Source organism: Bolinopsis microptera, chromosome 1 (assembly GCF_026151205.1).
Source record: "Bolinopsis microptera isolate Bmic1 chromosome 1, MBARI_Bmic_1.0, whole genome shotgun sequence".
Classification (NCBI taxonomy): domain Eukaryota; kingdom Metazoa; phylum Ctenophora; class Tentaculata; order Lobata; family Bolinopsidae; genus Bolinopsis; species Bolinopsis microptera.
The window spans coordinates 2,462,588-2,489,713 of NC_087072.1; the positions used below are offsets into that span (position 1 = coordinate 2,462,588).

Below are 27,126 nucleotides of genomic sequence, written 5' to 3' on the forward strand. Positions count from 1 at the left end.
AACATTATTAATGAGATTTCTATCTTATCAGCATTTACAAACCCCCTCAACATAGGTTCGCAACTTATTTTACACTGACCAATATTATCTACTTATTTTAGTAATATCGTCACCCATTTATTACCTGGTTTCCGAATAAAAACCAGCAAAAAGCCAGACATTCGAGTTTAAATTCTGGTGACCGCCGCAGTTAAAGAACTTAAGGGAGCGATACCTAGGCGATGATAATGGACGGGAAGTGCGTCACGATCCTACATCTACATTTCGCTATAAGTATAACACTATCTTTATCGACAAGCTCTGCCGTTTGTTCGACTTAAATGTGTGCTATATTAGACTATCGATATATTTGACAGCTTTCGGTTATTAAAGAGGCATCAATATCAAAGGTGTATAACGAATTATGTGTGGTGTATATACTATATTGCTTACAGGGTACCTTTCGTGTCCTGTTGATGCTGATTCTACTGCTATTGTTAAAAGCTTGTTGATCAATGTAATGCCTCATTTGTATTTTTATAATAGAGGCCAGATCGATTCAATGTAATGCGTAGACTCAGCCTGAAAGCTGATTTCTTAACCAAGACTTTTTAGCTTACTCGTTTAACGCACACTCAGTATTAGCCGGAATAAACTAAGAAAATCCTCTTGTGACTTGTTCTTACACTATAACTATAACTTACTTACGGAACTGAGAATAACATGAAATAACTGCACCAGCTAATGAATGTTAATTATGTTAATTATGTTAAGTATGTTTAGCAGCTCAACGCCACAACACACAACAACTGCTAACTGCTAGACTGTTGACACACGTTGCATTTCTCTTCTCACGCTCGAAAGGGATATGAAACGTGTAGCAACTTACTTACTTGTACTACACCTGATAAACTTTCAACACATCAAACATCTGTCTTTTGAACTGATGAGTGGCTTCATAACTAAAAAAGGCAGTTTAATTTTCAGTCGGGTTTTAACTCAAATCAATAAAACTTCCAAGTTCTTTAAGTAGTAATGTTATCTCTATGTTGATGAAAATGTTGATGAATTTTATGAACACCATGGATTTGCTAGTCTCGCACAATAAACTTCATCGAACTTGAAGGAACTCCAATCTTTTCTATCATGAGGCCATTTCTAACCGCACCGCACACAGGAGCATGTTTCATCCAATATCCTTGACAACGCAATCAGAAGAAGCATCATGTAACACGTGTGGTAAGACAGTTCCCATAGCAACACTGACAACATGGCTGGAGATGTGTGGAGTAGACTACCAAGAGTGGGACGACACTGAGATTAACAAACCTTACAGGTTTAATTTTGTATACCCCTCAATGAGGATGTGACTTGTATTTTTAAAGAATAATTAGATAAATCAACATATTGATTAGGCAGGTTATTTGCATGTATACCAGTACTGACAAGCAAGGTTAAATCTATAACTTTAATATCCCATATTTCCAGGAGAGCAGAGCAGACGTTTGAGAAACAGGACCACAGAGAACGAAAGTTTTTTGAGTGGAGCCGCGCACACGGACTGAGTGACGACACTGTCTTCACCCTACTCTCCTACAATATTAAGAGGATATCATCACTTAGGAACACTCCGGTAGACTTTCTTGATGAGATGGAACTCTCCAAGGGCCAGAAGATTATACTCCGATCCCTCATGTAAGTCGGAAAATTCTTACTCTTAGATCAATTTACTCTCAATTTGTCCAGACTCGGCAAAAAACTCATCATATTTCGAGTTGGCTCATACATGTATCACCTTATCGGTCATTAGTCATGAGCTTACGCTCAACAATTGGTTTGTGAAAATATTTGAACTCAAGGAAACAAGCAATCAAACAGGTAAAATTAAATAACGTTATTGTCATATGATTTCCACAGCTCTCATCAATTTCGTAAATTATAAAACATGCCGTCAATAATATTCATACGGTTCAGTCTGTTTTCTTTGAATCACTGATTTTATCAATCTTAAGAGATAATTAAACCCAACGGGCAAATGTCAACAAGATCAACGCTGCAGTCTGAAATCTGCACATTTGAAGTTCTAACTTTGGGTTTATGATATGAAATCGATAACTGATCACTATATCTGGCTCTTTATCAATAATCTCACATACAGTAAGCAGTTAATACTGCTGTCTACTTTATTCTAAATTTATGTAATTAGTACTACTAAGGTTTACTTTGTACGGTTGTTCTTAAAATACTAATATAGACATGATTCGTGCATGATTACTATCTTGAACAAATACCAGACTGTATCAAGTAGTTTGTAAAACTTATTTCATCACTTTTGTGCAAAAATAGCCATGACATTCAACCGTTCTTCTGAAGCAATTAACGAAATTTCAATATCCATTTAAGTCAAATACTAATCAAATAAAAATAAATAACAACGACTTAAATAGCTTCGATAAACAAATAAAGTAATGGAATAATTTAAACGCAATAATTTTGGAACCAATTAAACACTCAGAAAAATGAAGCAATAAATATTCTTAGTCAAATAAGTCAATGGTACTAGTCAAGCCTACCATCCGTCTGTCTCTGTTTCCATTCCAAGTCCTATGGCCTGCAATCTCAGTCGTGCTTCACTCTTACATAGATTTGTTGCAATCCTGGCTCCCCTGTTTCAAAGAGCTGCCTCACAAAGCTGTCTCACAAAGCTGCCTCACAAAGCTGCCTCACAAAGCTGCCTCACAAAGCTGTCTCACAAAGCTGCCTCACAAAGCTGCCTCACAAAGCTACCTCACAAAGCTGTCTCACAAAGCTGCCTCACAAAGCTGCCTCACAAAGCTGTCTCACAAAGCTGTCTCACAAAGCTGCCTCACAAAGCTGCCTCACAAAGCTGCCTCACAAAGCTGTCTCACAAAGCTGCCTCACAAAGCTGTCTCTACGGTTACAATGCCAGGTTCGGAAACGTATCTGTTAGTTGAAATCTCATTGTTAGTTATGGTACCCGAGCTAGATTCCTCACCCATGCAACAGGTCGTCCTGCTGCTGCCCTCTCCGTTTAAGAACACTCCGCGTGTCATCGTGTCCCGTGGGTAAGGGGGTGACCGGAGGTTGCTATCTGGCATCAGTACGGAGTCCTGCAAGGCAGCATCGTGGGCCCCTTGAGCGGAAGTAGAGGGCTGAGAATCTGGGCTTGCTGAGGAGTAAATCCCGACGTTTGACATTCCGGAGTTGCGTAACATTTGATTGAGTCGGGTCCTCATTGCTTTGAAAGTAGGTCTGTCGGCTGGATCCGTCTCCCATGTGGCCTGCATCAACACACTAACATCCTCAGTGCAGTGGGGCGGCACGTGCAGTTTGAAGCCACTATCCAGCATCCCTTGCACTTCCTCATTACTGTACCCACTGTACGGGAAATGTCCTTCCGTGTATACCTCCCACATCAGAACTCCGAAAGCCCACACATCTGATTCGGGCGTATATTTACCGTACTTAAGCGACTCTGGAGACATCCATCTTATCGGCACCTGTCCTCCCACCTTCTTGTAGTAGTTGGACATGGACATGCTGCGAGAGAGACCAAAGTCAGCAACTTTCACCACCATGTTAGGTCCCACCAGGCAGTTTCTAGCGGCTATATCCCTGTGGACGATGTTCCTTGATACCATGTGCTCTAAGCCACATACCACTTGGTAGCAAATGTAGAGCTTGTCAGTGAGAGAAAGGACTGGCTCCCCGTTCATCAGGAAGTCTCGGAGGTTTCCATTCTCCATGAACTCGGACAGTATCATGTACTGCTCGTACTCAGTGCAGATTCCAAGCAACTTGACGACGTTAGGATGATCCAGCTGGTACATCATCACCACTTCTTTCAGGAAATCTTCTGATGAGTTATCATCTTCAGGGTGCATCAGACATTTAACAGCCACATCAATCTCTCCAGGAACTCCATCTTCATCGGTTACGGTAAGCCGCCCTTTGAGAACTTTGCCAAACTGCCCGGCGCCAAGTACTCTATCAGTCACCAGATCTTCCTTGTTAATCCGTGGGATTCGAGCCAGCATTGGTTCCTCCTCCTCCAGGGGTATGGTGCTGTAGAGGGTGTTGACACCCATCTTCGTCCTCACCGTGTCCAGGGCAAGCTTAGTGTCCAAATTACTGACTTTTGCCTGGTTTTTCTTGACAATCTTGTAGATGAAGGTTGTGGAAGCGACAAGAAAGACTGTTAAGACTCCAAGTCCAATCAAGTACCAATAGCTAGAGAAAGGCACTGTTGGTGTTTCTGGTCCCTTCGCAGCAGTTTTATTTATCGGGGAATGGATGGTGATACCAGCTGAAGGAAAGGAAATAAATTAGTATCGATTTTTTGTACAGTGTAATAATCAGGGACCCAAAATTATATTTTGAAACATCGGGCGCACATGAATTTCTGAACAGGACGTGAATGATGAGCACTAGGGTTCGTTTTTGTGTACAGACGTATAAGACACGCATATTGAAAGCCTAGATGCTCGACTATAATTAAGGTCCAATTGAAAAATAAACGTGCACCGGACATTTCGAAATTCTTGAAGGGTCAGGTCAAATTTATTTGATCATGAATTAGAAGAAAATACAACTACAAGCTGGCATGCGACAGAAAATAATTGCATATCCCAGCAATGTATTTTTGATAACTTAAGATTCAAGAAGTAGTGTTAAAATAGGCTACCCTATTCTTTTAGAGAAAACGCAGAAGACAAGAAACCATCAAAAACTAGCATGCACGCAAAGCAAAATGTCAAACGCCATTTCAAAAATGAAGTGAAGAGTATTCAGAAGCGTATAAAACAGAAAGAGCGAAATTGAAAGCGGGAGTTAAAGTAAAAGATCCCATTCCAACTCCTACCGGGTATCGTTGTCGAATCTGGTATGGTGGTCTGGGCTATTAACGGATTTGTTTGAGTAAATTGTTAATGGTAATTGAAACACCAAGCTCCAAAAATTTTAGTTTTTGGGATGATTAGTCGTATAATTTTGTTGACGATAGGAAAACTTGCGAAATTATACAAAGTAGAGTTTAGAATTGGTACTTACGTTTGCTACCAGCAGTTAGTGGTCTAAGTTCGACCCTGATATTTTTACTCAGACGGAACGTGTCTTGCTGGTCGGGTTCAGCCCATTTCTTGCCAGTCTCAGCCCAGCACTTGTAGATACCTTCGTCTTTCATAGGAATATGCCAGATCTCTTTACCATGTTCTGAAGGTGTGGAGCTATCTTCAGTTCCATTGGGGAAAGTCCAGCCCAGTGAAGTTGCATTTAAGCTCCATTCTGTCATGTCGATTTTACACATAATGCTCTCACTTGCTGTGTGTCCTATCATCTTCATCATGTCCGGGGAGAGGGTGTTGGTTTCAGGAACGCTTATGAACATCATATGTTTCATTTCAGTGGAGTTGTTCTGGGAAACCTTGCAGTGAAACTCTTTCCCAGCCACCTTTTGATTTGAACTAAATGATATCTCTTTGGTTTTACCTTGTTTTCTCACATACCACCAACTGCCGTCAGTTTGTGGCCAGCCATCTCCAATGCACTGGGGATCTTTGTATTGAAAGTCAGCAACATCCAGAAGACCAATATCAGAATGGCTAGATACAACGGGAGGTGTAACGGCGAGATTCAGCGGCAGAACAGACCTAGCCAGCTCTTGATCTACCCCTCCTAGCAGTAGCCTCATCTCGCAATAATTAACTCCTTCAAAATCTTTAGTCAAGAATGGCACAGTTATGTTGAGCTCATGGAGATATTGGTGTTTCGGGCGGCTTTGTATTGGTGCGAAGTATTGAATAAAAGGCAGTTTGCTGGTTATGGAGTCCAAGTCGAGGGTGCAGTCTCCATATTCTATTCGAGTTCCATTAAAAGAGCAGGTGTAGTTTCCACAGGTTAACAGCGTCCTGACTTCTTCTCTTGGCCAAACGGTGGTCGTGTAGTTTATCTGGAACCCGTAACCTACATCAAGGGTTTCTTGCAGTTCATCCAACACAAGTTCTTCGTCCAGAAAGATAATGTCTGAGCAGGAATCATCAGCTTCCTTGTTGTCGCAACATATTTTCTTCTTATCTTCGTTTATCCAACCATAACGAGTCTCCCAGTCAGTCCCATTCCAGCAGAGTACGTCAACATTACCACTGTTCCAACCAAGAGGACCTGAAGTGAGCGTCGTGTTGCTTGGGAGCAGGTAGTATCTGGCGTTGGTGCGGTTCGTCCTAGGTTCAGTTCCCTCCTCCTTTTTTATGAATGTAAGGGGGACATTCGTTCCTTGGTAGTTGCAGGTGGTGCTTCCAACCTGGCCTATCGTCTGAAGGGTGACATTGCTAGGATCTGCTAGATGGGGACACGTGACTCCCTTAAGACCGGCTGCTACTCCTTGGTAGAGATATACTCCTTGATAGGGCGGCTGTCGAGTAACTGTTATTCTACCTGAGTGAGGAGCGTCTCATGAAAGTGCCTAATCAATTTAAGAGTGAAGGCGTGAGCTAAAAGATCGACCAAAATTATGAAATTTTTGCTCTCGCAATGCGATAAACCAAATGGACCTGGTGGATATCAAGATCATAGCCGTACGGCTAGTCATTAAGGCCAGAGGGGAGGGGGAAGGATGAACATTTATTTTTCGGTTTTCAGATATATGTGTAAGAGCTGCTGGAAGTGGGAAAAAAACAAAGCATTAAATTCAGACCAACCGTTCCTGACCAACCGTTATCCTCATATTTCAAGAACAAAAGTAAAATTCAAAATTCGGTTCATAATTGTTTTTGGGCATTCACCCAAGGAGCGCCCATGCCAAGTTTCATGTCTCAGGGGCGGCCATTCTGTTCCAAAAATTGATATTAACCCTATGTTTAGGAGAGCAATTGTAGGTTTATATTTTACTAGTAATTACAGGTAAACCTAAAACTTTGTCGCTGAAAAACTGAAAAATAAGTGTTAACCCCCTCCCTCCCCCCCCCCCCCCCCCCCCCTTTGGCCTTTAGCAAGAAAACGAAGCTCGGATTTCCCTTTCTACAGAAGGGGTCAGACGTTCCCTGGCCCAACACGCGCGCAGTGTGTGTTTCCTCCAAAGCTGCGAAGCGGTCTGGCCCTTCTATTTGACACGTGAGACAAAGAGGTCTATGGACAAAATTTAATAATTTAGATAAGCAGCTCACGCCTCCATTCACGTACACACCTGTTGTCGAGTTCTAACTTTTATAAACATCACAATTTCTGTGGAGCGATAAATTGGCAAACAGTCAAACAAATCTTTAAGTAAAAAATAACATAAAAACCGGAAAATTATCAATGAATTGTCTACAACAAACTTACCTAAACTACAGTAAACCAAGACTCCGAGCACAAAAACGTACACAAATGACATAACGGATACAGCGGACCAACACTGAGACGAGCGAGAAATAGAAGTGATAGCTCAAGTCACGTTTGAGTCTAAGGTCAGGACCTCCTCAGCTACTCAGAGAACGGATTGAAATTTCAGACAATCTCCGACTCCGGGAGATGACCACAGTACAACGGCCCAGTTTGTGTTATTATACATGGATGTATGGATTTTTCTTATTAAAGTTATGGTTTTCATATCCTGTTAACACAGGATATGTGAGAGGGAGTAGGAGGAGGATGTGGATAAAAAGAGAAATTGGAGATGAGCCAGACGAGAAGTCTGATGTAAATAGCCGTTAAAAATCGACCACCAATACCAGATCTTATGCTGTACTTTTAGTCAATTAAAGTAATTTATACTCAAAAACTTATAGTTGAAGGACAGGTAGACCTTGCCTCGGGTTTGTCAATTCTCTATGATAATTATCAGGTAATTATAAACATTCTCTCTCTCTCTTCCTCTCTCTCGCGCTCAGTTCAACAGTTCATTATCGTTGACCGTGGTTCGTACATAAAATACCTGTCTACATCAGAAAGGTTTAGTATTCTTATGAGTTAACTCAATTTGCGATCTCGGACGGACATAGTTTACCAAACCTAGAAGTTTTACATACTGTAAGCTACTGTAGGATCAATTACAATTGTTCAGACAAACTGCCAGTAAATGGATCCTGAAAAGTTGGGCATGGTCACTAACAGTGGTCACTAACAGTGGCCACTAACAGTGGTCACTAACAGTGGTCACTAACAGTGGTCACTAACAGTGGTCACTAACAGTGGTCACTAACAGTGGTCACTAACAGTGGTCACTAACAGTGGTCACTAACAGTGGTCACTAACAGTGGTCACTAACAGTGGTCACTAACAGTGGTCACTAACAGTGGTCACTAACAGTGGTCACTAACAGTGGTCACTAACAGTGGTCACTAACAGTGGTCACTAACAGTGGTCACTAACAGTGGTCACTAACAGTGGTCACTAACAGTGGTCACTAACAGTGGTCACTAACAGTGGTCACTAACAGTGGTCACTAACAGTGGTCACTAACAGTGGTCACTAACAGTGGTCACTAACAGTGGTCACTAACAGTGGTCACTAACAGTGGTCACTAACAGTGGTCACTAACAGTGGTCACTAACAGTGGTCACTAACAGTGGTCACTAACAGTGGTCACTAACAGTGGTCACTAACAGTGGTCACTAACAGTGGTCACTAACAGTGGTCACTAACAGTGGTCACTAACAGTGGTCACTAACATTGGTCACTAACAGTGGTCACTAACAGTGGTCACTAACATTGGTCTCTAACAATATCTCTGCAGGATTGACGATTGGAGCTGTTCATTCTGTGGCACGTACCACACTTCTCCTAAAAATAGCTGCAGTCTCTCCTCACGACGACCAGGTCACTGTCTTACACGCTCTCTTATCTTGCATTTTTATTAGCTTATCTAAGATTATTGGATCGATCTATGTTACCCTGTCATTATATACAGCATAATGCGGGTATGTGATGGTATACTGATAAATATCATACTTAAATTACCCCACCGTAATGATATGATCACCTGATATGAGTAACATCTCACCTGATATGAGTACCATCTCAAAGTTATAATTGAAACAAGATCTCATACCTCAGGGCCCTCAACCCCCGCAATACACGAGAGAGGGGGGTCTCTCAAGTCTAGACCGGAGAAACAGAGTATTACCCCGGGGAAGTACCCGATCAGGGCCTGCAGAACCGGCAGTGTCATGCAGAGTCCCAGATGTAAGTCAATAAGTAGTAAGTGCCCCGAATTTTCATTGTGGTCGTTGTGTTTTTTTAAATCTCCATTGATTGTGTAAAAGTGTAAAGTTATAAATTCTAGCAAATCAGATGTACTAATAAATTGTCATAGTTAAAAAGTAATTGGAACCTAAGCCACATCTATACATAGTGTATAGTCTATACTTACACATTACAGTAAACACTACTTACTTACACACTAATTACACACTACTTACACACTAATTACACACTACTTACACACTACTTACACACTACTTACTTACACACTACTTGCACACTACTTACACACTACTTACACACTACTTACTAACACACTTCTTACTTACACACTACTTACACACTACTTACACACTACTTACACACTACTTACACACTACTTACACACTACTTACACACTACTTACACACTAATTACACACTACTTACACACTACTTACACACTAATTACACACTACTTACACACTACTTACTTATACACTACTTACACACTACTTACACACTACTTACTTACACACTTCTTACTTACACACTACTTACACACTACTTACACACTACTAACTCTCAGGTAACAGTCTCCCGGATGAGGAGTACTTTGACAATAACGACTACGATTCAGAGCTGGACGAGGACCCGCTAGAGGCGGTGCTCAAGAGAGGTCGGAGAAACACGACCGGTCAGAACTTTGGTTACTTGAACTGTCATCCTAAATACTGGGCAGATATCCTGCCTGTCCCTAGCAAACTCATCAAGATGCTCTGAATACTGGGCAGACATCCTGCCTGTCCCTAGCAAACTCATCAAGATGCTCTGAATACTGGGCAGATATCCTGCCTGTCCCTAGCAAACTCATCAAGATGCTCTGAATACTGGGCAGATATCCTGCCTGTCCCTAGCAAACTCATCAAGATGGTCTGAATACTGGGCAGATATCCTGCCTGTCCCTAGCAAACTCATCAAGATGCTCTGAATACTGGGCAGATATCCTGCCTGTCCCTAGCAAACTCATCAAGATGCTCTGAATACTGGGCAGATATCCTGCCTGTCCCTAGCAAACTCATCAAGATGCTCTGAATACTGGGCAGATATCCTGCCTGTCCCTAGCAAACTCATCAAGATGCTCTGAAACGCGCCTACAGATATCCTGCCTGTCCCTAGCAAACTCATCAAGATGCTCTAAATACTGGGCAGATATCCTGCCTGTCCCTAGCAAACTCATCAAGATGCTCTGAATACTGGGCAGATATCCTGCCTGTCCCTAGCAAACTCATCAAGATGCTCTGAAACGCGCCTACAAATGAAGTACAGATATCCTGCCTGTCACTAGCAAACTCATCAAGATGCTCTGAAACGCGCGTACACATGAAGTTAATGCAATCGTTTTTTTTCCTGCTTGAAAGCTTAAAGTAGCGGATTTTTGAAGGAACTGCTATAGTCTATACTAGCACTTTGAACACAGGAGTTGAATACCACAAGATCAAGAGGTTGTGTTTCAAAGAGAATGAGAAGTTTCTTAAAGAGACCAGACAGTGAGTCCATGATGAGTCCAAAATGGCTTAGCAATATTAGATGAGATCGTTGATATGATTAATTTCCAGATCAGTCAGCATACATGTCTGAATGATTGGGGCTACAGACAGTTTTATAGTTCAAAACACTAGTTTGAAGACATCATTGAGTGGTTTGATTGATTGTTTTTGATATATAGATAGTTAACATGATTATTTAAATTTTTACGTGCCGTGTTTCATTATACACTATCACGACAAAATATAGCATAAATTTGTTAATTTGTTAATATCATGGCTCATAGAAGCTTTTTTGACAACAAATTCGCTTTAGGATTTCAATGAATTTAACACTTTATAAGAAAATATTGTTCTTTTCGTTAAATTTCTCACTTTACCGTACACGGAATAAAACTCTAATTGGTTTAATGAGCGTTATCCGCCAGGGTGGGCTTCCTCAAGCAGAAATAATCACGTGACTAAAACGTGACACACAGATGCAAGCCGAACACCGAAATGTTCAATATAATCTCACAAGCATTTCGAAATAACCACAAAATCTGACATCATCTTGAAAAGCTTAGAAATAACTGGGTACCATGTCAAAGAACCGTGTCGCTGTAAAAATGACCTCACGAATCCAGGGGCTGATTTAACTTTACTCTGTGCGCTAAGTAATTGCGTTAATTAGAAAGGTGACCAACAGGGGTTACAATGTGTAACGAAGCAGTTCCGGAACTACGGAGCTTCCTAATTGGTCAATATTGGTCATGTGATTGAGAGGGCAGGTTCTGATAGGTTGAGGAGGTCGGGTATAAAGAGCAAAACGTAATGAATATCATTAGTTTTTGATTTTTTTCTATTTCAATCGTTACTCAAGTTGTTTAGAGAAATTCACAGAAATTCAAGTTCAACATGGTAAGTAAACTATAGTTATTCAATAAGGGTATTGGTAGTTTAACTATGGTATTGAAAATAGGAATGTTACACAATTTTAATAATTCAACTTTCTTCTTGTTAAGAAAGAATTAGTGATTTTAGGATTTCAGATCACATCGTTGAGACTGTACCTAATTTTATTTTAAGTTATTTAGACTTTATAAGGTATTTATTAAGTTATTTAGACGGGTAAGATGATTTTTTGGACGAGGGCTTCACTTTAAAGTTGTGATTCTTGACATAATCTAGTGTATTTATAGTGCTTTAATATAACGCTCGCTTTTGGAGGGCAGTGATTCAATTCCACCCGGACTTTATATAGTTTTAATACTTTCAACACTCAAAAAATTATTTGTTTGGGATAATAAAAATAATTTGAGGATACGATGTAACAGAGTCGATATATTTTAATGTTGCCATGGGGTGGCAAGTCCCCATACATCGTGGTCCGGTAGTTTCATTATAGTAGTCCTAATATATGAAATGTACTGCAGTCGTATTAGGCCCAATACAATATAGCTGCACTATTCAAGCAGTAGTAGTAGTAGTAGTACACTGTTAGTAGTTAGTATTCAAACTTTTACTTTTTTATATCAGTATTTAATCAACGAGACATAACAGACTTTAGTATGATTAAACATAAAAGTAAAACCACAATTTGCGGTTTTGCTGGTTTAGCCTTTCATTTCATTCACTAAATTTACGTTTGACGAATCTTCTAAAAGAATTAAAATGATATGGTTTCTGAACTATAACGGTTAAATGTATCATGTATGTACCGTTGACTTCACTTAATATGGTATAAAGATTGTGTATATTAATTCATATATTATTATCCCCAATAACTGTTTTTTATCAATAAACTTTCAAAATGTTACACAAATACATCATTTTATTTCAAAGAAAATTCGCCGAATGACCTTACATGCCTTGACAAGTGACCGAGTGTAAACAAAATAAAGATACCTTAACAATATTCGTCAGCTTAGACAATGCTAATTGTTTCTAAACGAGTGTGTCTAACTTACTTACCATAAATCCAGAGAAAAGTTAATAATTAAATAAAATTCATGATATCATGATATATGGTTGTTCTTGGTTGGCAGCTTTGTGGAAAGGAAAACGTTATAATTAATAATTATCTTAAAATCTGTCTTCAACCGTTCCCAACATAACTTACCATGGCTTTTCTAAACGGAATTATTAATTATAACTTGTATATTAATAGAACTTAATGACTTTATATCAATACTAATAGAACTTGGCACTACTTTTACAATTAGTTTAAAGCCGAGACTGTCGAACCGTCGAACCTTTATGATCGTTAATATTAATAATTAATACATGTTATTTTGCGGTATCTTGGGAATTAGTGGATGATTTCAAGTATCACTCTATGATATGAGATATCTGCTGTAGCCTCTCACGTTAAATTTTTTAAGATAAGCCATACCTGGCATGTTACGAAGTTAAATAGAAATAATTTTAACACCTTATCCTTTGGTAACAATCACATAAATTGAAGACAGATGACCTACATTGTCAAATTCGATACCTTCTAAAGTAAATACTAAATAATAGTCTAAATCCCCCTAAATCCCCCTCCTGCAGAGAGAGTGCATCACACTACTTACACACTACTTACACACTACTTACACACTACTTACACACTACTTACACACTACTTACACACTAATTACACACTACTTACACACCCCCTCTTGCAGAGAGAGTGCATCAACGTTCACATCGGCCAGGCAGGAACCCAGATCGGTAACTCTTGTTGGGAGCTCTACTGTCTGGAGCATGGTATTGAAAAGGTGAGACACGGCCTCAGCCAACATAAATCAACTACTTTTAATTGTATCTATCACTTCTTTTAGTTTTATCTATCAGTTAGATTAGAAAATGATTTGAAGGTTCTTCACCTTTATTAGGTCGATATGAAGGTTATTTCTCCTGAATTTTTCTCCGCTTGTTTTGCATTCTTTATGTTCATTCAGCCTCAATCCTCATGCAAAACCTGCTTTCCTCGAATAACTTCTGGACGTTTTCATTGGGTGGTAATAAACCCCCTAAATTTCAACTCCAAAGGCTATGTGCGTATCACTGGAATAATCATCATCTTAATAATAATGAGATCCTAAAAATAAAGAAAAGGAAACGAATAGATTTCCACAAAAAGTACCACATTTTACTAGGCTCGTATTCTAGGCCAAGAGCTGTACCCATCATTATAGTTCTTTAGAATAACCAACAAAACACTTTCCGAAAACCATTTGGTACCCTAAGGAGGAACATCTGATCCTAATCAGACGTTTTTAAAGGAGGGTCTCCGTAAAATGGCAGCTCAAAGTTTTAATCATGAAGTCTGAAAATGAACCATCAACTCCATCTACTGGTCATATCGAGTGTAATCCTTTTTTAAACTCTCCTTTCTTACAACTATCAGGAAGGTGATGGCTTCATTAATAGGGCCATATTCTTGTCTCCTCTTTTCAATATATAATTTTACGAGAGCTAACTGATCTGACTGAACCATTGGCAAAAATAATATCTTAATTATTCTGTCTAATTCTGTGTTTAATGAAAAATCTGATTTGAATTTAGGCAATTTCAAAATCCAATAAAATTTGATATTAGGTAAAAATTAGACAACAAATTGAAATTAAAACCTTCCTCTGAACCATTTTTCCAATAAAATTGGGGAAAATTAGCAAAATATTGCTTAAGCAAATTGCTAGCTCATAGTTCTTCCATTTGAATTATTGGTTTTGGGCTGAACCTAATTTGAAAATTGCCGGATTATAATTCACTTTTCCGGTTGTGCCAGCTGAGCTACACCGGACCTAATGCTTCCGGCGTTGCTGGCTTCCAACCCAATTATTGGACCTGTGTTTGCATTGGATGGCTGGCCTTGCACCCGGATGTGAGCTGCAACTCAGTCATTGGACTAGCTCACTCCACCCGGCCAATTAACTCAATTAACCGTTCTCCAGCTAATACAGTCAGGCGGCACCAGAACTTGCTGCAATTTTCTACAGTTGAACTGACGCCGCACCCAGCTCTTAAGTCAGCTCTTCACAGGGTCTAGTGATAAGCGCTCCCATATGGCTCTCAGTTAACTTTGTTTCGTTTTTGTTTGTTTTTGTAGTTGTGGTTTATTTGAGGTTTACTTGTTTGACACAAGACGTGAAGGGGAACTTGTTTGATACAAGGGAGGTTTATTATGAAGTGGATAACACCAGTCTCCAGAAGACGCTACAAAAAAGTCACACCAGTGTTCCCATTACGGTACAGAACCTTGGAATTAGCCTACAGTCCAACAACTTGTTTAAGCTTTCAACCAAAGAATAAATTCTAATCCTCAACCAAATAGTTCTAACACTCCAAATTTTAAAATTCTGTGATTGAAACCAGCCTCTTAAATGAGAACGCTCTTATTAACGGAGAAGCCGCGCACTGCACTCTCATGACTCGAGCTCTTTGTCCCATGTACCCAACACACTCTTACCTCACCAGGACGGCACTGTCAAGAGCGAGTCTGGACGACCTGCCGACTCCGGTTTTGCGTCGTTTTTCACGGAAACGGGAAAAGGGAAATATGTCCCACGTGCGATTTTCCTGGATCTTGAACCAACTGTCATCGGTAATTAAGTTTAACATTTTAAGATTATTTGTTTTTTCCAGGACGGAACCATCAAACCGGACGCGATCGCACGAAAGGATGAGAGTTTCTCCACGTTCTTCGCGGAGACAGGGAAAGGGAAGCACGTACCACGTGCCATATTCCTGGACTTAGAACCAACTGTTATTGGTAGGGTGTTTATTAGGGAGGTTATTATTACCTCCCTAGTCTTTATCAAGCCTACACTTTCCGGGTATTTCCAGATATCTTCCCAGTGCGAGCAGTTCACTCAGACCGGACCCGATATTCAGTTCTCGGACATTTCAACTTCGGACGTTTCACCTCCCAAATACTTTATAATGGCAGGGGTGAAATGTCAAGGTGTGAAATGTGTGGTCCCCGAACTGAGGAATCTGTATAGTATTATTAATCCTGAGCGGCAATCCGTAAGATTACCGATCCAATACTGTACAGCTTGACATAACCACGGAGTCCCAGTGTTCAGCTCGCACTGGGTCCTAGAAGAGCACTGTCTCAAGTGCAGAGGGAACATTTAGCAAGTAATGACAACCGGTGACATTTCAGACGAAGTGCGAACAGGGGAGTATCGCTCTCTTTTCCATCCAGAGCAGATGATCAGCGGCAAGGAGGATGCTGCTAACAACTACGCCCGAGGATTCTACACGGTCGGCAAGGAGGTTATCGAGCAGGTCATGGACAGAGTCAGGAAACTGGTGAGTTTTTCAACTTTTTCAGAAAATTAAATTCCCAGACCACCTAGCCATGACATGTGACCTGCACTATAATTTAGCGGAATACAGAAAAGAGACTTGAAGGGGATGCCATAGAAACTTCCACAAGTTTTGTACAAAACAAGGTCGAATCAAACTTTAAATTCCATGGTGACAGCTAGAGCTGCACATAGCGCCTCGTTCAGCCAATGAGAAGCCTTAGACCGGGTCACGTGTCAGTATTTCTAGCACCGTTCAATCAGCGAGCTTACGGAGCTTGACAGGCTGATGAAACGCTGCCTCGCCGCTCAGCCCACTACAAATACAGCAGCACATTTAATCTACACACCGTATTTTCGCTTGCTCTCTGATACTGAACTTAAAGAATTTTTGTCTAGCTTTCGGTATTTCCGGCCAAATTTGAACGAACTATTCAACTATTTAGCAACCCTAAACCTCATTTCAGGCTGACCAATGCACAGGTCTGCAAGGATTCCTGATCTTCCACTCGTTCGGTGGAGGTACCGGATCTGGGTTCACATCCCTGCTGGCTGAGAGACTGTCTGTGGACTATGGGAAGAAGAGCAAACTTCAATTCTCCGTCTACCCAGCTCCCACAGTAGGTGGCATTGTCTTATTGAGCGTGGTGTAGTGTGGTGTAGTGTGGTGTAGTGTGGTGTAGTGTGGTGTAGTGTGGTGTAGTGTGGGTGTAGTGTAGTGTAGTGTAGTGTAAGTGTAGTGTAGTGTAGTGTATGTAGTGTGGTGTATGTGTGGTGTAGTGTGGTGTAGTGTGGTGTAGTGTGGTGAAGTGTGGTGTAGTGTAGTGTAGTGTAGTGTAGTGTAGTGTAGTGTAGTGTAGTGTTAGTGTAGTGTAGTGTAGTTGTAGTGTAGTGTAGTGTAGTGTAGTGTAGTGTAGTGTAGTGTAGTGTAGTGTAGTGCAGTGCAGTGCAGTGTAGTGCAGTGCAGTGTAGTGCAGTGCAGTGCAGTGCAGTGCAGTGCAGTGCAGTGCAGTGCAGTGTAAAACAGTATGGTGTGGTGTGAAATACACAAATGGTGTGGGGTTATAGTAGGTGTGGTGTAAAATAGTATGGTGTGGTGTAAAACAGTATGGTGTGGTGTAAAACAGTATGGTGTGGTGTAAAACAGTATGGTGTGTGTGAATCAGTGTGTGTGAACATGGGTGTAAAGTATGTGTGTGTAAATAGTAGGGTGGAATGTAGGTTGGTGAAACGTATGGTGTTGAACATTTTTGGGTAACTGGTTGGTAATGTAGGGTGTAAATGTTGTGTGGTGTAAAATTGTGGGAAAGTGTGGGTGTAATGATGGTGGTAACTGGTGTGGTGTAAAAGTATGTGGTAATATAGGTGTGTAAAGTATGTGTGGTAACTTGGGTGTAACGATGCGTGTGAATAGTAGTTGTGTGCGTCGAAGCTTTTATACTAGTATCTTAAGCACACTTATCACTTCTTATGATCGTATTTACCATTACTGTACTGTTTAAAGCATTTAGCTATTTAGCTAGTAATTCCTTCAATAGCTGTTGATCATCGCTAGCTTTTACGTGTGATTGTCGCTAATTGTAGCTGAGAAGCCCCTGCAACTGTCTGAATAGTGAATATGTCTGCTAGAGTGATTAGCGAAGAGTGGGTGTGAACGTGAGAAATTTAAATGCACAGATAATATGCTCATAATGCACAGATAATATGATTATATGCCAAATAACATATCAACAACATCGATACTTACGTCAAGAAAGTAAAAGTAAATAAAGTGATTGATTACACTGCACTGAATAAATAATCCCAAAATAACGTCTGAAAAGAGTGTACTGAGAGTTGTGAGTAAAATGAGAGCAGCACTATGTTCCGTGGGCTGTGAGCGAAAAGGGCGAACAAAGGTGAGGACTTTCACCAACCAACACGTGCTGATCCCTTGTGATATTATCACACGTGATGTTCATATTATCACGTGATCTTACCACATTTGGTCACACGTGACATGTTTATATCTCGTGATCGAGCTGTGGTCTTGTAGATGTGATGATTATGTGTCCCAGTGATTGGAATATAACAGCATTAGTTCAGCATGTGCTTTATCAATGTCATGTGTAAATAGTGTGTAAATAGTGTGTAAACAGTGTGTAAGAATAACGAGAGTGTAGTGAGTTGTACGACAATAGTGAACAGTGAATGTGAGTGTGTCAGAGAAGTGCCCGTGTAAGTGAAATGTAGGGTGAAATGTGAAATGTGAAATGTGAAATGTGGGGGCGAGTCTGAGGAGCGTGATGTGAAGTGTGCTACCTTGTCATACCAGTTTTAGCTGTAAGTTAGTTCTATCCTACAAACAGGAGCAACTCTGAGCATCAAGCTTCAGGCTAGCCCTTCACATTAATCCAGAACATTCTACCATGTTCTGGAAATTTAGCCGAACAAAGAGCCCTGAATCTTGATGTTGGATTGCTCCCCCTACCTATCCCTCAGATCAGTTCAGCAGTTGTGGAACCCTACAACTCCGTCCTTGACCACCCACACCTCCCTCGAGCACATTGACTGTGCCTTCATGGTCGACAATGAGGCTATCTACGATATCTGCAGGAAGAACCTGGACATCGAGAGACCATCTTACACCAACCTCAACCGACTCATAAGTACGTGCTGTGTCTAGCTTTTAAAGTGTTTACCGTAGAGAAAGTAGCTGTTGTTAAACTAACACGACTGGCTTTAATGTTTGTGAATTAAAACAAACTAACACACTACTAACACACTACAAACGTAATATAAACTAACAATCCTAACCTCTCTCAGGTCAAGTAGTTTCCTCCATCACAGCATCCCTCCGATTCGATGGAGCTCTGAACGTTGATCTGACAGAGTTCCAGACCAACTTGGTGCCCTACCCCAGGATCCACTTCCCTCTGGCTACTTACTCTCCTGTAATGAGCCGTGAGAAGGCTTACCACGAGCAGCTGTCTGTCAACGAGATTACTGGTTAGTTGATAGCTAGAACACATCATCACAATATTATACACTCTATTATCCTGATTTGCTACTGAAATGTATAACACGCTGATAAATTCATGTTTAATTTTAATTAGTATAGAACGAGTTCGAATAACTGTAACTAACCCGATAACACACCCTCAGCTGCCTGTTTCGAGCCATCTAACCAGATGGTGAAGTGTGACCCTCGACACGGCAAGTACATGGCTTGCTGCATGTTATACAGGGGAGATGTAGTACCCAAGGACGTCAACGCCGCCATCGCTAATGTCAAGACCAAGAGAACCATCCAGTTCGTGGATTGGTGCCCAACTGGATTCAAGGTCAGTTTACAGCCTGAAATTTACAAATACTTGATTAGCGTAAGCAGCAAGAGAATAACATACATTGGTGACTCTAAAATATCACAAAGAATGTTGTAACGGTTAAGAGTTAAACATTGTACCTATCAACAGGTTGGTATCAACTACCAGAAGCCCACCATCCCCCCAAGTGGAGACATGGCTGAGCCTAGCAGGGCCGTGTGCATGTTGACAAACACCACCGCTGTTGTGGAAGCTTGGGCTCGTCTTGACCACAAGTTCGATCTCATGTACGCCAAGAGAGCCTTCGTTCACTGGTAAGTGGATACGATTTAATGTGTGATTAATAGATAAACGATAACCATGGAAACGGGCAATAGTAAGCGATAATCACACGAGGGTGACAAAAACCTAACTAAAGAATTAAGATGAAGTCACCACAATGTAAGCAATTTCTCTTAGTAGATATTGTCCAGAATGTTTACCCAAGTTTCTTCGCTCAGGTATGTAGGAGAAGGTATGGAGGAAGGAGAGTTCACAGAGGCGAGGGAGGACCTTGCTCTTCTGGAGAGGGACTACGAGGAGGTGGCTGTTGACAGCGCAGACACTAGTGCTGATGTCGGAGACGATGAGGATTACTAAACGTGTCTCCATTGAGACGCGGTGTGTCTCCGTCTCAGTGTTCTGTTATACTCCGTGTCTCCATTGAGACGCGGTGTGTCTCCGTCTCAGTGTTCTGTTATACTCCGTGTCTCCATTGTGACGCGGTGTGTCTCCGTCTCAGTGTTCTGTTATACTCCGTGTCTCCATTGAGACGCGGTGTGTCTCCGTCTCAGTGTTCTGTTATACTCCGTGTCTCCATTGAGACGCGGTGTGTCTCCGTCTCAGTGTTCTGTTATACTCCGTGTCTCCATTGAGACGAGGTGTGTCTCCGTCTCAGTGTTCTGTTATACTCCGTGTCTCCATTGAGACGCGGTGTGTCTCCGTCTCAGTGTTCTGTTATACTCCGTGTCTCCATTGAGACGCGGTGTGTCTCCGTCTCTGTGTTCTGTTATACTCTTGCGTGCACAGAACTGTAGTGTTTTGTTATGATTGTTTAAACTCTGAAAAACTCTTCTTTTGATGTGTTATAATTTGATTGATTGTGCTTGTAAAAATGATTTGTACTAAACATGTATTTAAAATGGAAAAATACCTTATAATTTGTTAATAGCAGAAATCTGAGTTTTATTGAGAACTAAAAATGATCACAGCTGATTGAATTCGGTAAAAGTAAAGTTTAAAACTGCATAATAAGCTATTCTGACAAAAATAAATACATGAAGAAAACATCTGATAACTTATTTTAAAAGAGCTCAAACTGAAAAGAACCTGAAACTTCAAAACAATATCTGGCGGGTAACAAATATGTAATCTCCCTCAATTAAAAATACCATGCAAAGAATAAATAACATCTCAAATAAACAAATAACATTTTAAATAAAATAAATCGTTAAAACTGAAACGTTAAGATCCTGAGTACATAAGTTTAACATTTAAATAATTAAGTCAATATTCAGCTAATAACTACACAAATATACATCAGAAAATTAACAAAACAAATTCTAATTGTTAATGATAATACATTTACAGATGACATATAATCTAAAACAAAAGAAACAAATAAGTCAAAAAAAAACTGAAATAAACTAAAATGACCTAAAAAGAACAAATAATAATTGCTTGACAACCGATATAAGTTATCAGAAAGAAACCTAACTTGTCTCAAGGTTAAAATAATGCATACACTTAGAGAATGAGTAATAACAACTACCTGTTAAAATGGCATAATGGAAAGTTGGGATTGCTACCGGTGCCTACAGCTCAGTGCTCATTGATATGGCGGCATGTCCAGTTAGAGTTGAGATTGAGAAAAGGTAATTCAAACAGCTTCACTCTCCAGTTATCATAAAATCAGTCTAAAACATTACAACACTACAACATTGCAACACTACAACATTGCAATGCTACAACATTGCAACACTAAAACTTGCAACACTATACAACATTGCAACACTACAACATTGCAACACTACAACATTGCAACACTACAACATTGCAACACTACAACATTGCAACACTACAACATTGCAACACTACAACATTGCAACACTACAACATTGCAACACTACAACATTGCAACACTACAACATTGCAACACTACAACATTGCAACACTACAACATTGCAACACTACAACATTGCAACACTACAACATTGCAACACTAAAACACTAAAACACTAAAACAGTTCACATTCAGTAGGAGTACTCAGACTCACTATCACTCGGACACGAGTCTTCTTCCTCGCTCTCTTCATCAAGTTTGGAGAGGGGTGTTATCCGTCTCTTCCTATAATACTCCTCCACTTGTCTGGGTAGCTCTGCTAACACTGCTCCCGGCAACGCTCCCGAGTTCTGAGGAAAATAGGTTGTTCCATGTGAGTAAACACGGGAGCACAAGAAATTGGGACAATAATCGAAATAAAGACAGAAATATCTGTATAGTAAATAGTAAGAGACGGAAAACGTCAAGACTTACTCCGGCGTATTTTTTGAAGGGAACAAACTGGACAATATCTCTGGACGCTTTCCTCCCGTTGAACTGAAGGGCCTTCTTGTCCGCATCAAGCCTTTCCATATCCTCGAAGTTAGCATTCCCTACTCCAATTATAATGATACTCATCGGATAATCGGATGCTTCCACAATCGCTCCGATACAGTCGTATATGTCAGTAAACTGGCCGTCAGTTAAAATCAGGAGTACGTAATAGTGCTGAGAAAATGGAATGGTAAGTTCTTATTAATGATAAATGTACAACTTATCACAGACTTATCATCAATATGAAAAATAAAAGGGAGACATAACGACCCAACAATCCAGCGCTGATATTCCTCCTACATCCCCGTAGGACGGTGGAGTGGATGGAGTAGTAACCATGGAAACAGAAGCCGTTCAAGGAACTGACATGTTAACAGGATTAGAAAAGGTTTGGTAGTCCCGATGTAAAATTAAACAAAAGTTTTTAAAATAACCTGAGCAGTCCGTGACTGAGCGGCAATGATAGCAAGTCTGGAAACATTCCGCATCATTGGTGCACAGTTGGTGGGTCCTGATAGTCCCACAGTCAGAAGAGATGATTTGTATGATTCCATCACTCCTGGCACTCCTGAAATATGGGCAGTTATTCAACATTAATTGCAAATACCTTCTACATTTCAACCGCGCTGAAGCATAAAATTCTGAAATTGTTCGCGATTCCTGGCCATAGCTCGCGTCACAGCACTATGCAGTAACAGGAAATTCGTGCGCACGGCGACATTGGGAGTACATTGTACATCGATCAATCTGATACGTTTGTAAAGAAATTTGTAGCGCGGCGCACCCGCGCGTATTCAATTTCAGAACTTGTTTTGTGTCTGACTGTGTAACCAATTGACGGTAACCAAGCGTCAGGAAGCAGTACTGTCGGCTTCGTCAAATACTAGGTCCCAACAGATCACATCATCCGCTGAGGGATACCGGAGTAACTCATTATTAATGTCCCTATTGCCAAATCTCCATGAATTTGGCACACAATGATAAGTGTTGTAGTTGGAGATAAAGCTCGATTTTTCAGTTTCATTTCTTTAAAGACTATGAGCTGATCTTGCCGCACTGACTCAAATATACCAGATTTCTTTTCCTACAGTTACAGTATATGGCTACCAAGCGTTTGGCAAAAAACGAGATCTTCAAGTTAATTTGCAGTCGCAAGACAAGGTAAACCAAAGCAGGTTGCAATTGACCAAAAAAGTTTTGATAATACCACAACAAAACATCAGAGAGTACAAATACCATTACCATGCAAAGAAAACTAATTACAATCCACTCAGCTGAATTACGGTACACATTTTCCTGTTACCTTAAAATTTAATAAAATTCTTCATTAAAAATAAAAGACGTCGCCACGGTCAATATTTTAAATTCGTTTTAAAGCTATACAGAGAATTTAAATTGAAATTGAAATTGTGTCAATTTAGTCTGGACACTAAAATAACATACTGTATTTGAATTCGAAATTGCTCGAAATTAACAATTAAAATAAATCATTCGCGGAAAAATAAATTTAATTGATTGATCGATCGTTAATTCTGAAAAGTGAAATTCAAAATAAAATAAAGAATAAAAAGCAATTTAGGACCATTAGCAGTCCATTTATGTGTTCAAATTAGATATTAAAACACTACATTTTTTAAGTCAAAAAATTATTCTTAACAATTTATAATTATGTCTTATTAAAACTATTAAATATTGATTATTCAGTAAAAGTTAACTTGAGCCAGTAAGATCCAATTTTGATAACGCCATCTTCCACCTCGCCAACAACGTTCCAGCTACATTACCTGCCGTCTACATGGAGCTATCATCACTTGCCCCTTCAGCTGCTCCCACGTGCTCGGTAGACAAAGGAGTGATTCTCCTCTTTCTGTAGTACTCCTCCACTTGCCGGGGCAGCTCAGCTAACACAGCGCCCGGTAGTGCTGATAAACACTGCAAACAAGGTCTATATTCAATGGGACGAGTTTTAAGTTGACGAGGGTTATAAATCTTGGCGTACTAAGAAGGGACCTAATTTCTAGATTAAGTGAAACTTGGGCCCCCCCCCCCCCCCCCCCCCCCAACTTACGTGGACGTATTTTTTGAATGGGACAAACTGCACGATATCCCTGGAGGCTTTTCTGCCGTTAAACTGGAGTGCTTTCTTGTCCGCATCAAGCCTTTCCATGTCGGTAAAATCAGCGCTCCCCACTCCAATAATAATGATGCTCATCGGATAATCGGATGCCTCCACAATGGATCCGATACAGTCGTATATGTCAGTAAACTGACCGTCAGTCATGATCAGGAGTATGTAATAGTTCTGAGAAATTGAGGACGGTTATTTTCGGACCGGTAACACTACACCGTACGTGATACAAAGTTGAGGCACTCATATCGACACAATAGGGGCTTCAATCAGTCTGACCTAACTTCCACCCAGAAGATAACAGATTCTGCTGAATTTGATGAGATTCAATTTTCACGCCTATCAACTCATTTTACAGGCTCATTGGTTAAGGATACCATTCGACTTAATTTAATTACTGAAGTCAATTTTCATCACAATAGATTTTATGATTAAAGAAGGACCAGGTTGAAGGTTCCCATCATCAGTAATTGTTGGTCAAATCAAGAGTTACATCACATTACGCTCCGCACTAAAAGAAAGTGTAAATCCTAACCTGAGCAGTTCGAGACTGAGCGGCAGTGATGGCAAGTCTAGAAACATGCCGTATCATTGGAGCACAGTTGGTTGGTCCTGATAGTCCTACGTACAAGAGGGAACTCTTGTATGCCTCCATCACACCAGGCACCCCTGTAAAGTCATTGGAGTAACAGGAGTAGCTACCAGATAGTTTGGGGGACAATCTAAATAGTGCAAATCAACCATACACCCAGATGACATGTTAGCCTGCTTTTAAAGTTTCAAATACTGGAGCTGGAGGTAACTTTTACTTTTATTGATGATTAATGATTATGAATCTGGGTAAGTTGAAGATCAGCAAGATAGTAATTTGTATTCTTTAAATCTTTACTCTTTTAATTTTAGACTTTAGAGGCTTATCCATCCAGTTCTTATTTTTGGTGAACAAAAGACGCAATGATTTATCAAAATAATACATAAAATCGATGAAACTCACTATAAATTGGGGCCCTTAAAACAGAGCAAAATAAAAATGATAAAACTTTGCTAAATAGAGCATTCTAGCTCCAAGTTGGACAATTCCTCAATTCTGTCGGATATCCAAACGTGATGTCTCATCATGTGAAATGGCATTCTCTTTTTCTCGTCAGTCTTCAAACAACACTTCACAAAATCAAACGATTCGTCCAGACAGTGCGCCATCAAGCTCCAATCTGGTCCAGTGCTAACAATCTGGTTGATAGATGTGAAGGGAGTGAAGGAAGAGAGACAACAGAACGCTAGACACCCTATAGCCCACACAGCACCAGGTCGAGGATAGTACTTGTTGTAAAGATAATGTTCTGGAGGAATGTAGATGTCAGTTCCTCGGACAAGACGGTAGGGATGTTTTGAGAGAACTGAGGCAGAACCAAAGTCTATAAGTTTGATCTGATCTCCGGCTGGGTTGTACATGATGTTCTCCTCCTTTATGTCTCGGTGATCAACCCCCATCTTGAAACAGAACCCGATAACATCGACCACCTGTTTAATAACGTTCCTAGCTCTCAACTCTGTCAGTCTTCCGTGCTCTTCGATGTGGTCGAATAGGTCACTGTAGCCTTCGAGATGTTCTGTTATGATCACTAGCTTGTCCTTAATTTCATGATGCTCGGTGAAGGTGGATATGTTGGGATGACTAGAGAGTCGCTTCAGAGCCCAAACCTCCATAGGAACGTACTCATCGTTTTGTAGAATGATGTCCTGTTGTTTCTTGTTCTTCACAACCTTAGCAGCGTACTTCATCTTGGATTTCCGAGACTGGACACAGAATACGTCGCCAAAAGCTCCCTCGCCGAGTTTGGACTGGATAGAGTAGCGACGTTTGAAGGAATCTAGCTGGTTGTTCCTTGAAGGAGCGCAGGAAGTAAAGATTTTCAGCTTCATGGTGGACAAATCGGAAGTAAACTTGAACAGAAGAAGTTCGAAAGAGTTGAACTGATAATGAGAAGGAACTTCGATAATATCTCAATATATAGTCCGACTGATTGAGGTGCACAACAAGTTTATACGTAAGTCGATCTGTTATCCAATGTACAATTAGTGTCACTACAAAACCGCACTACTGTCTAAACTAACTCAGCTCCGATTACACGAGTATATAACGAGATATCCCGCCACCGAGTTACCAGGGATCACCACTTATTGCTTGCGAGCCCAAACAAACACGTGATGGTCACATGATCTGGTGACTTCTGATTGGACCCTGTCTCGAATACACTATACTTTGATAGGGTGAAGTCTCCCATACACTCCTCTGATTGGTTGAAGTCTCGAATAAACGCTTCTGATTGGGTATTGTGACCAGCTGAAGGTTTGCAGTTGGTGAGATGATCCGACAATCAGCTTGTTAGACGTATTTCCGGTGGGAAATGGAACTGGAAACGTGGGCCGTGAAGAAAGAAGCTGACTAATGTCAAAGAAAGGAGGAACTCATCTGGAAGATGGCCTGTGCACGTGACACACATCTAATATACCAGCTTGAGCGGTATTAGGTTGGAAACGAACGGGTAGCGTGCTGGATCTATTAATTTAATTACGGTCATTAGGCCCCTGAGGGGTTTGAGAAACGCTCAATCAGTCGAACGTGTAGACTGAGGACTAGACGGTTGAAAGTTTGGTGGTCTATGTACAATTAATTTATATTTCTAAGTTAATTGATGTCTGAGGACCAACAGCTATTGCTTGCTGTATTTATTATCACAAACCAGAGATACAAGTTTTAACTCACATAATTTAAACGATCCACTACAATGTATCATTTTATTTCATTCATATTTCCAGCAGTTTAAAGAAATAAAACGTACAGATTTAAGGTTCGATCAACTTAAACTCAGATATCGCCTGATGTTATCATTTTACATTATATCATGTTCACAAATGAAGCTGTCTTCTAAAATGTATCAAGTTTGACCAAACACATCCCAGATACAATTTTTCCTAGCGAGAAAGAGCACACAAACAGCAAACACACAGAAAATAATCAACCAAACGAATTGTAAACGGTTAAAACAGTAGAGCGAGTTAGCACATGGGACGAT

The 27,126-nt window shown here is 40.4% G+C and overlaps 5 protein-coding genes and 1 pseudogene across 6 annotated transcripts in view; 2 read left to right on the forward strand and 4 right to left on the reverse strand.

Annotated features, from left to right (window-relative positions):
• LOC134817291 (double-stranded RNA-specific adenosine deaminase-like) overlaps positions 1–27,126 on the reverse strand; it is a 536,580-nt gene that overhangs the window by 317,237 nt on the left and 192,217 nt on the right. The window lies entirely within an intron of this gene.
• Positions 1,161–10,912, forward strand: LOC134825423 (uncharacterized). The gene is made up of 5 exons (XM_063837602.1): positions 1,161–1,315; positions 1,468–1,674; positions 8,711–8,793; positions 9,031–9,159; positions 9,745–10,912. The coding sequence occupies exons 1-5, from the start codon at positions 1,161–1,163 to the stop codon at positions 9,936–9,938; spliced, it is 768 nt and encodes a 255-aa protein (XP_063693672.1). The 3' UTR covers positions 9,939–10,912.
• Positions 2,897–7,385, reverse strand: LOC134820605 (ephrin type-A receptor 2-like). Of its 2 annotated transcripts, XM_063831101.1 has the most exons (4): positions 7,314–7,385; positions 5,050–6,428; positions 4,862–4,897; positions 2,897–4,306 (listed from the first exon to the last, which is right to left on the reverse strand). In XM_063831101.1, the coding sequence occupies exons 1-4, from the start codon at positions 7,367–7,369 to the stop codon at positions 2,898–2,900; spliced, it is 2,880 nt and encodes a 959-aa protein (XP_063687171.1). In that variant the 5' UTR covers positions 7,370–7,385; the 3' UTR covers position 2,897. The 2 variants fall into 2 exon arrangements, with proteins under 2 accessions (XP_063687171.1, XP_063687181.1); XM_063831111.1 differs by lacking the exon at positions 4,862–4,897.
• LOC134825952 (tubulin alpha-8 chain-like) lies at positions 11,528–20,021 on the forward strand (annotated as a pseudogene).
• LOC134822654 (copine-1-like) overlaps positions 20,543–27,126 on the reverse strand; it is a 32,526-nt gene continuing 25,942 nt past the window's right edge. Inside the window, exons 9-11 of the mRNA XM_063833834.1 lie at positions 22,356–22,489; positions 21,862–22,095; positions 20,543–21,737 (exon numbers count right to left, since the gene is read on the reverse strand). Of these exons, the coding sequence (XP_063689904.1) occupies positions 21,579–21,737; positions 21,862–22,095; positions 22,356–22,489 (527 nt within the window). The 3' untranslated portion in view covers positions 20,543–21,578. The remainder of the gene's footprint in view (positions 21,738–21,861; positions 22,096–22,355; positions 22,490–27,126) is intronic.
• LOC134825953 (serine/threonine-protein kinase pim-1-like) lies at positions 25,008–27,064 on the reverse strand. The gene has a single exon (XM_063838159.1). The coding sequence runs from the start codon at positions 25,970–25,972 to the stop codon at positions 25,094–25,096; it is 879 nt and encodes a 292-aa protein (XP_063694229.1). The 5' UTR covers positions 25,973–27,064; the 3' UTR covers positions 25,008–25,093.

Coding starts and splice junctions, on each gene's coding strand:
- LOC134825423 (XM_063837602.1), top strand. CDS start 1,161: ATGTTTCATCCAATATCCTTGACAACGCAATCAGAAGAAGCATCATGT. Junction 1,675..8,710: donor ATTATACTCCGATCCCTCAT/GTAAGTCGGAAA, acceptor ATATCTCTGCAG/GATTGACGATTGGAGCTGTT. Junction 9,160..9,744: donor TGTCATGCAGAGTCCCAGAT/GTAAGTCAATAA, acceptor ACTAACTCTCAG/GTAACAGTCTCCCGGATGAG.
- LOC134820605 (XM_063831101.1), bottom strand. CDS start 7,369: ATGTCATTTGTGTACGTTTTTGTGCTCGGAGTCTTGGTTTACTGTAGT. Junction 4,898..5,049: donor ACTAACTGCTGGTAGCAAAC/GTAAGTACCAAT, acceptor ATCCGTTAATAG/CCCAGACCACCATACCAGAT. Junction 4,307..4,861: donor AGATTCGACAACGATACCCG/GTAGGAGTTGGA, acceptor CCTTTCCTTCAG/CTGGTATCACCATCCATTCC.
- LOC134825953 (XM_063838159.1), bottom strand. CDS start 25,972: ATGAAGCTGAAAATCTTTACTTCCTGCGCTCCTTCAAGGAACAACCAG.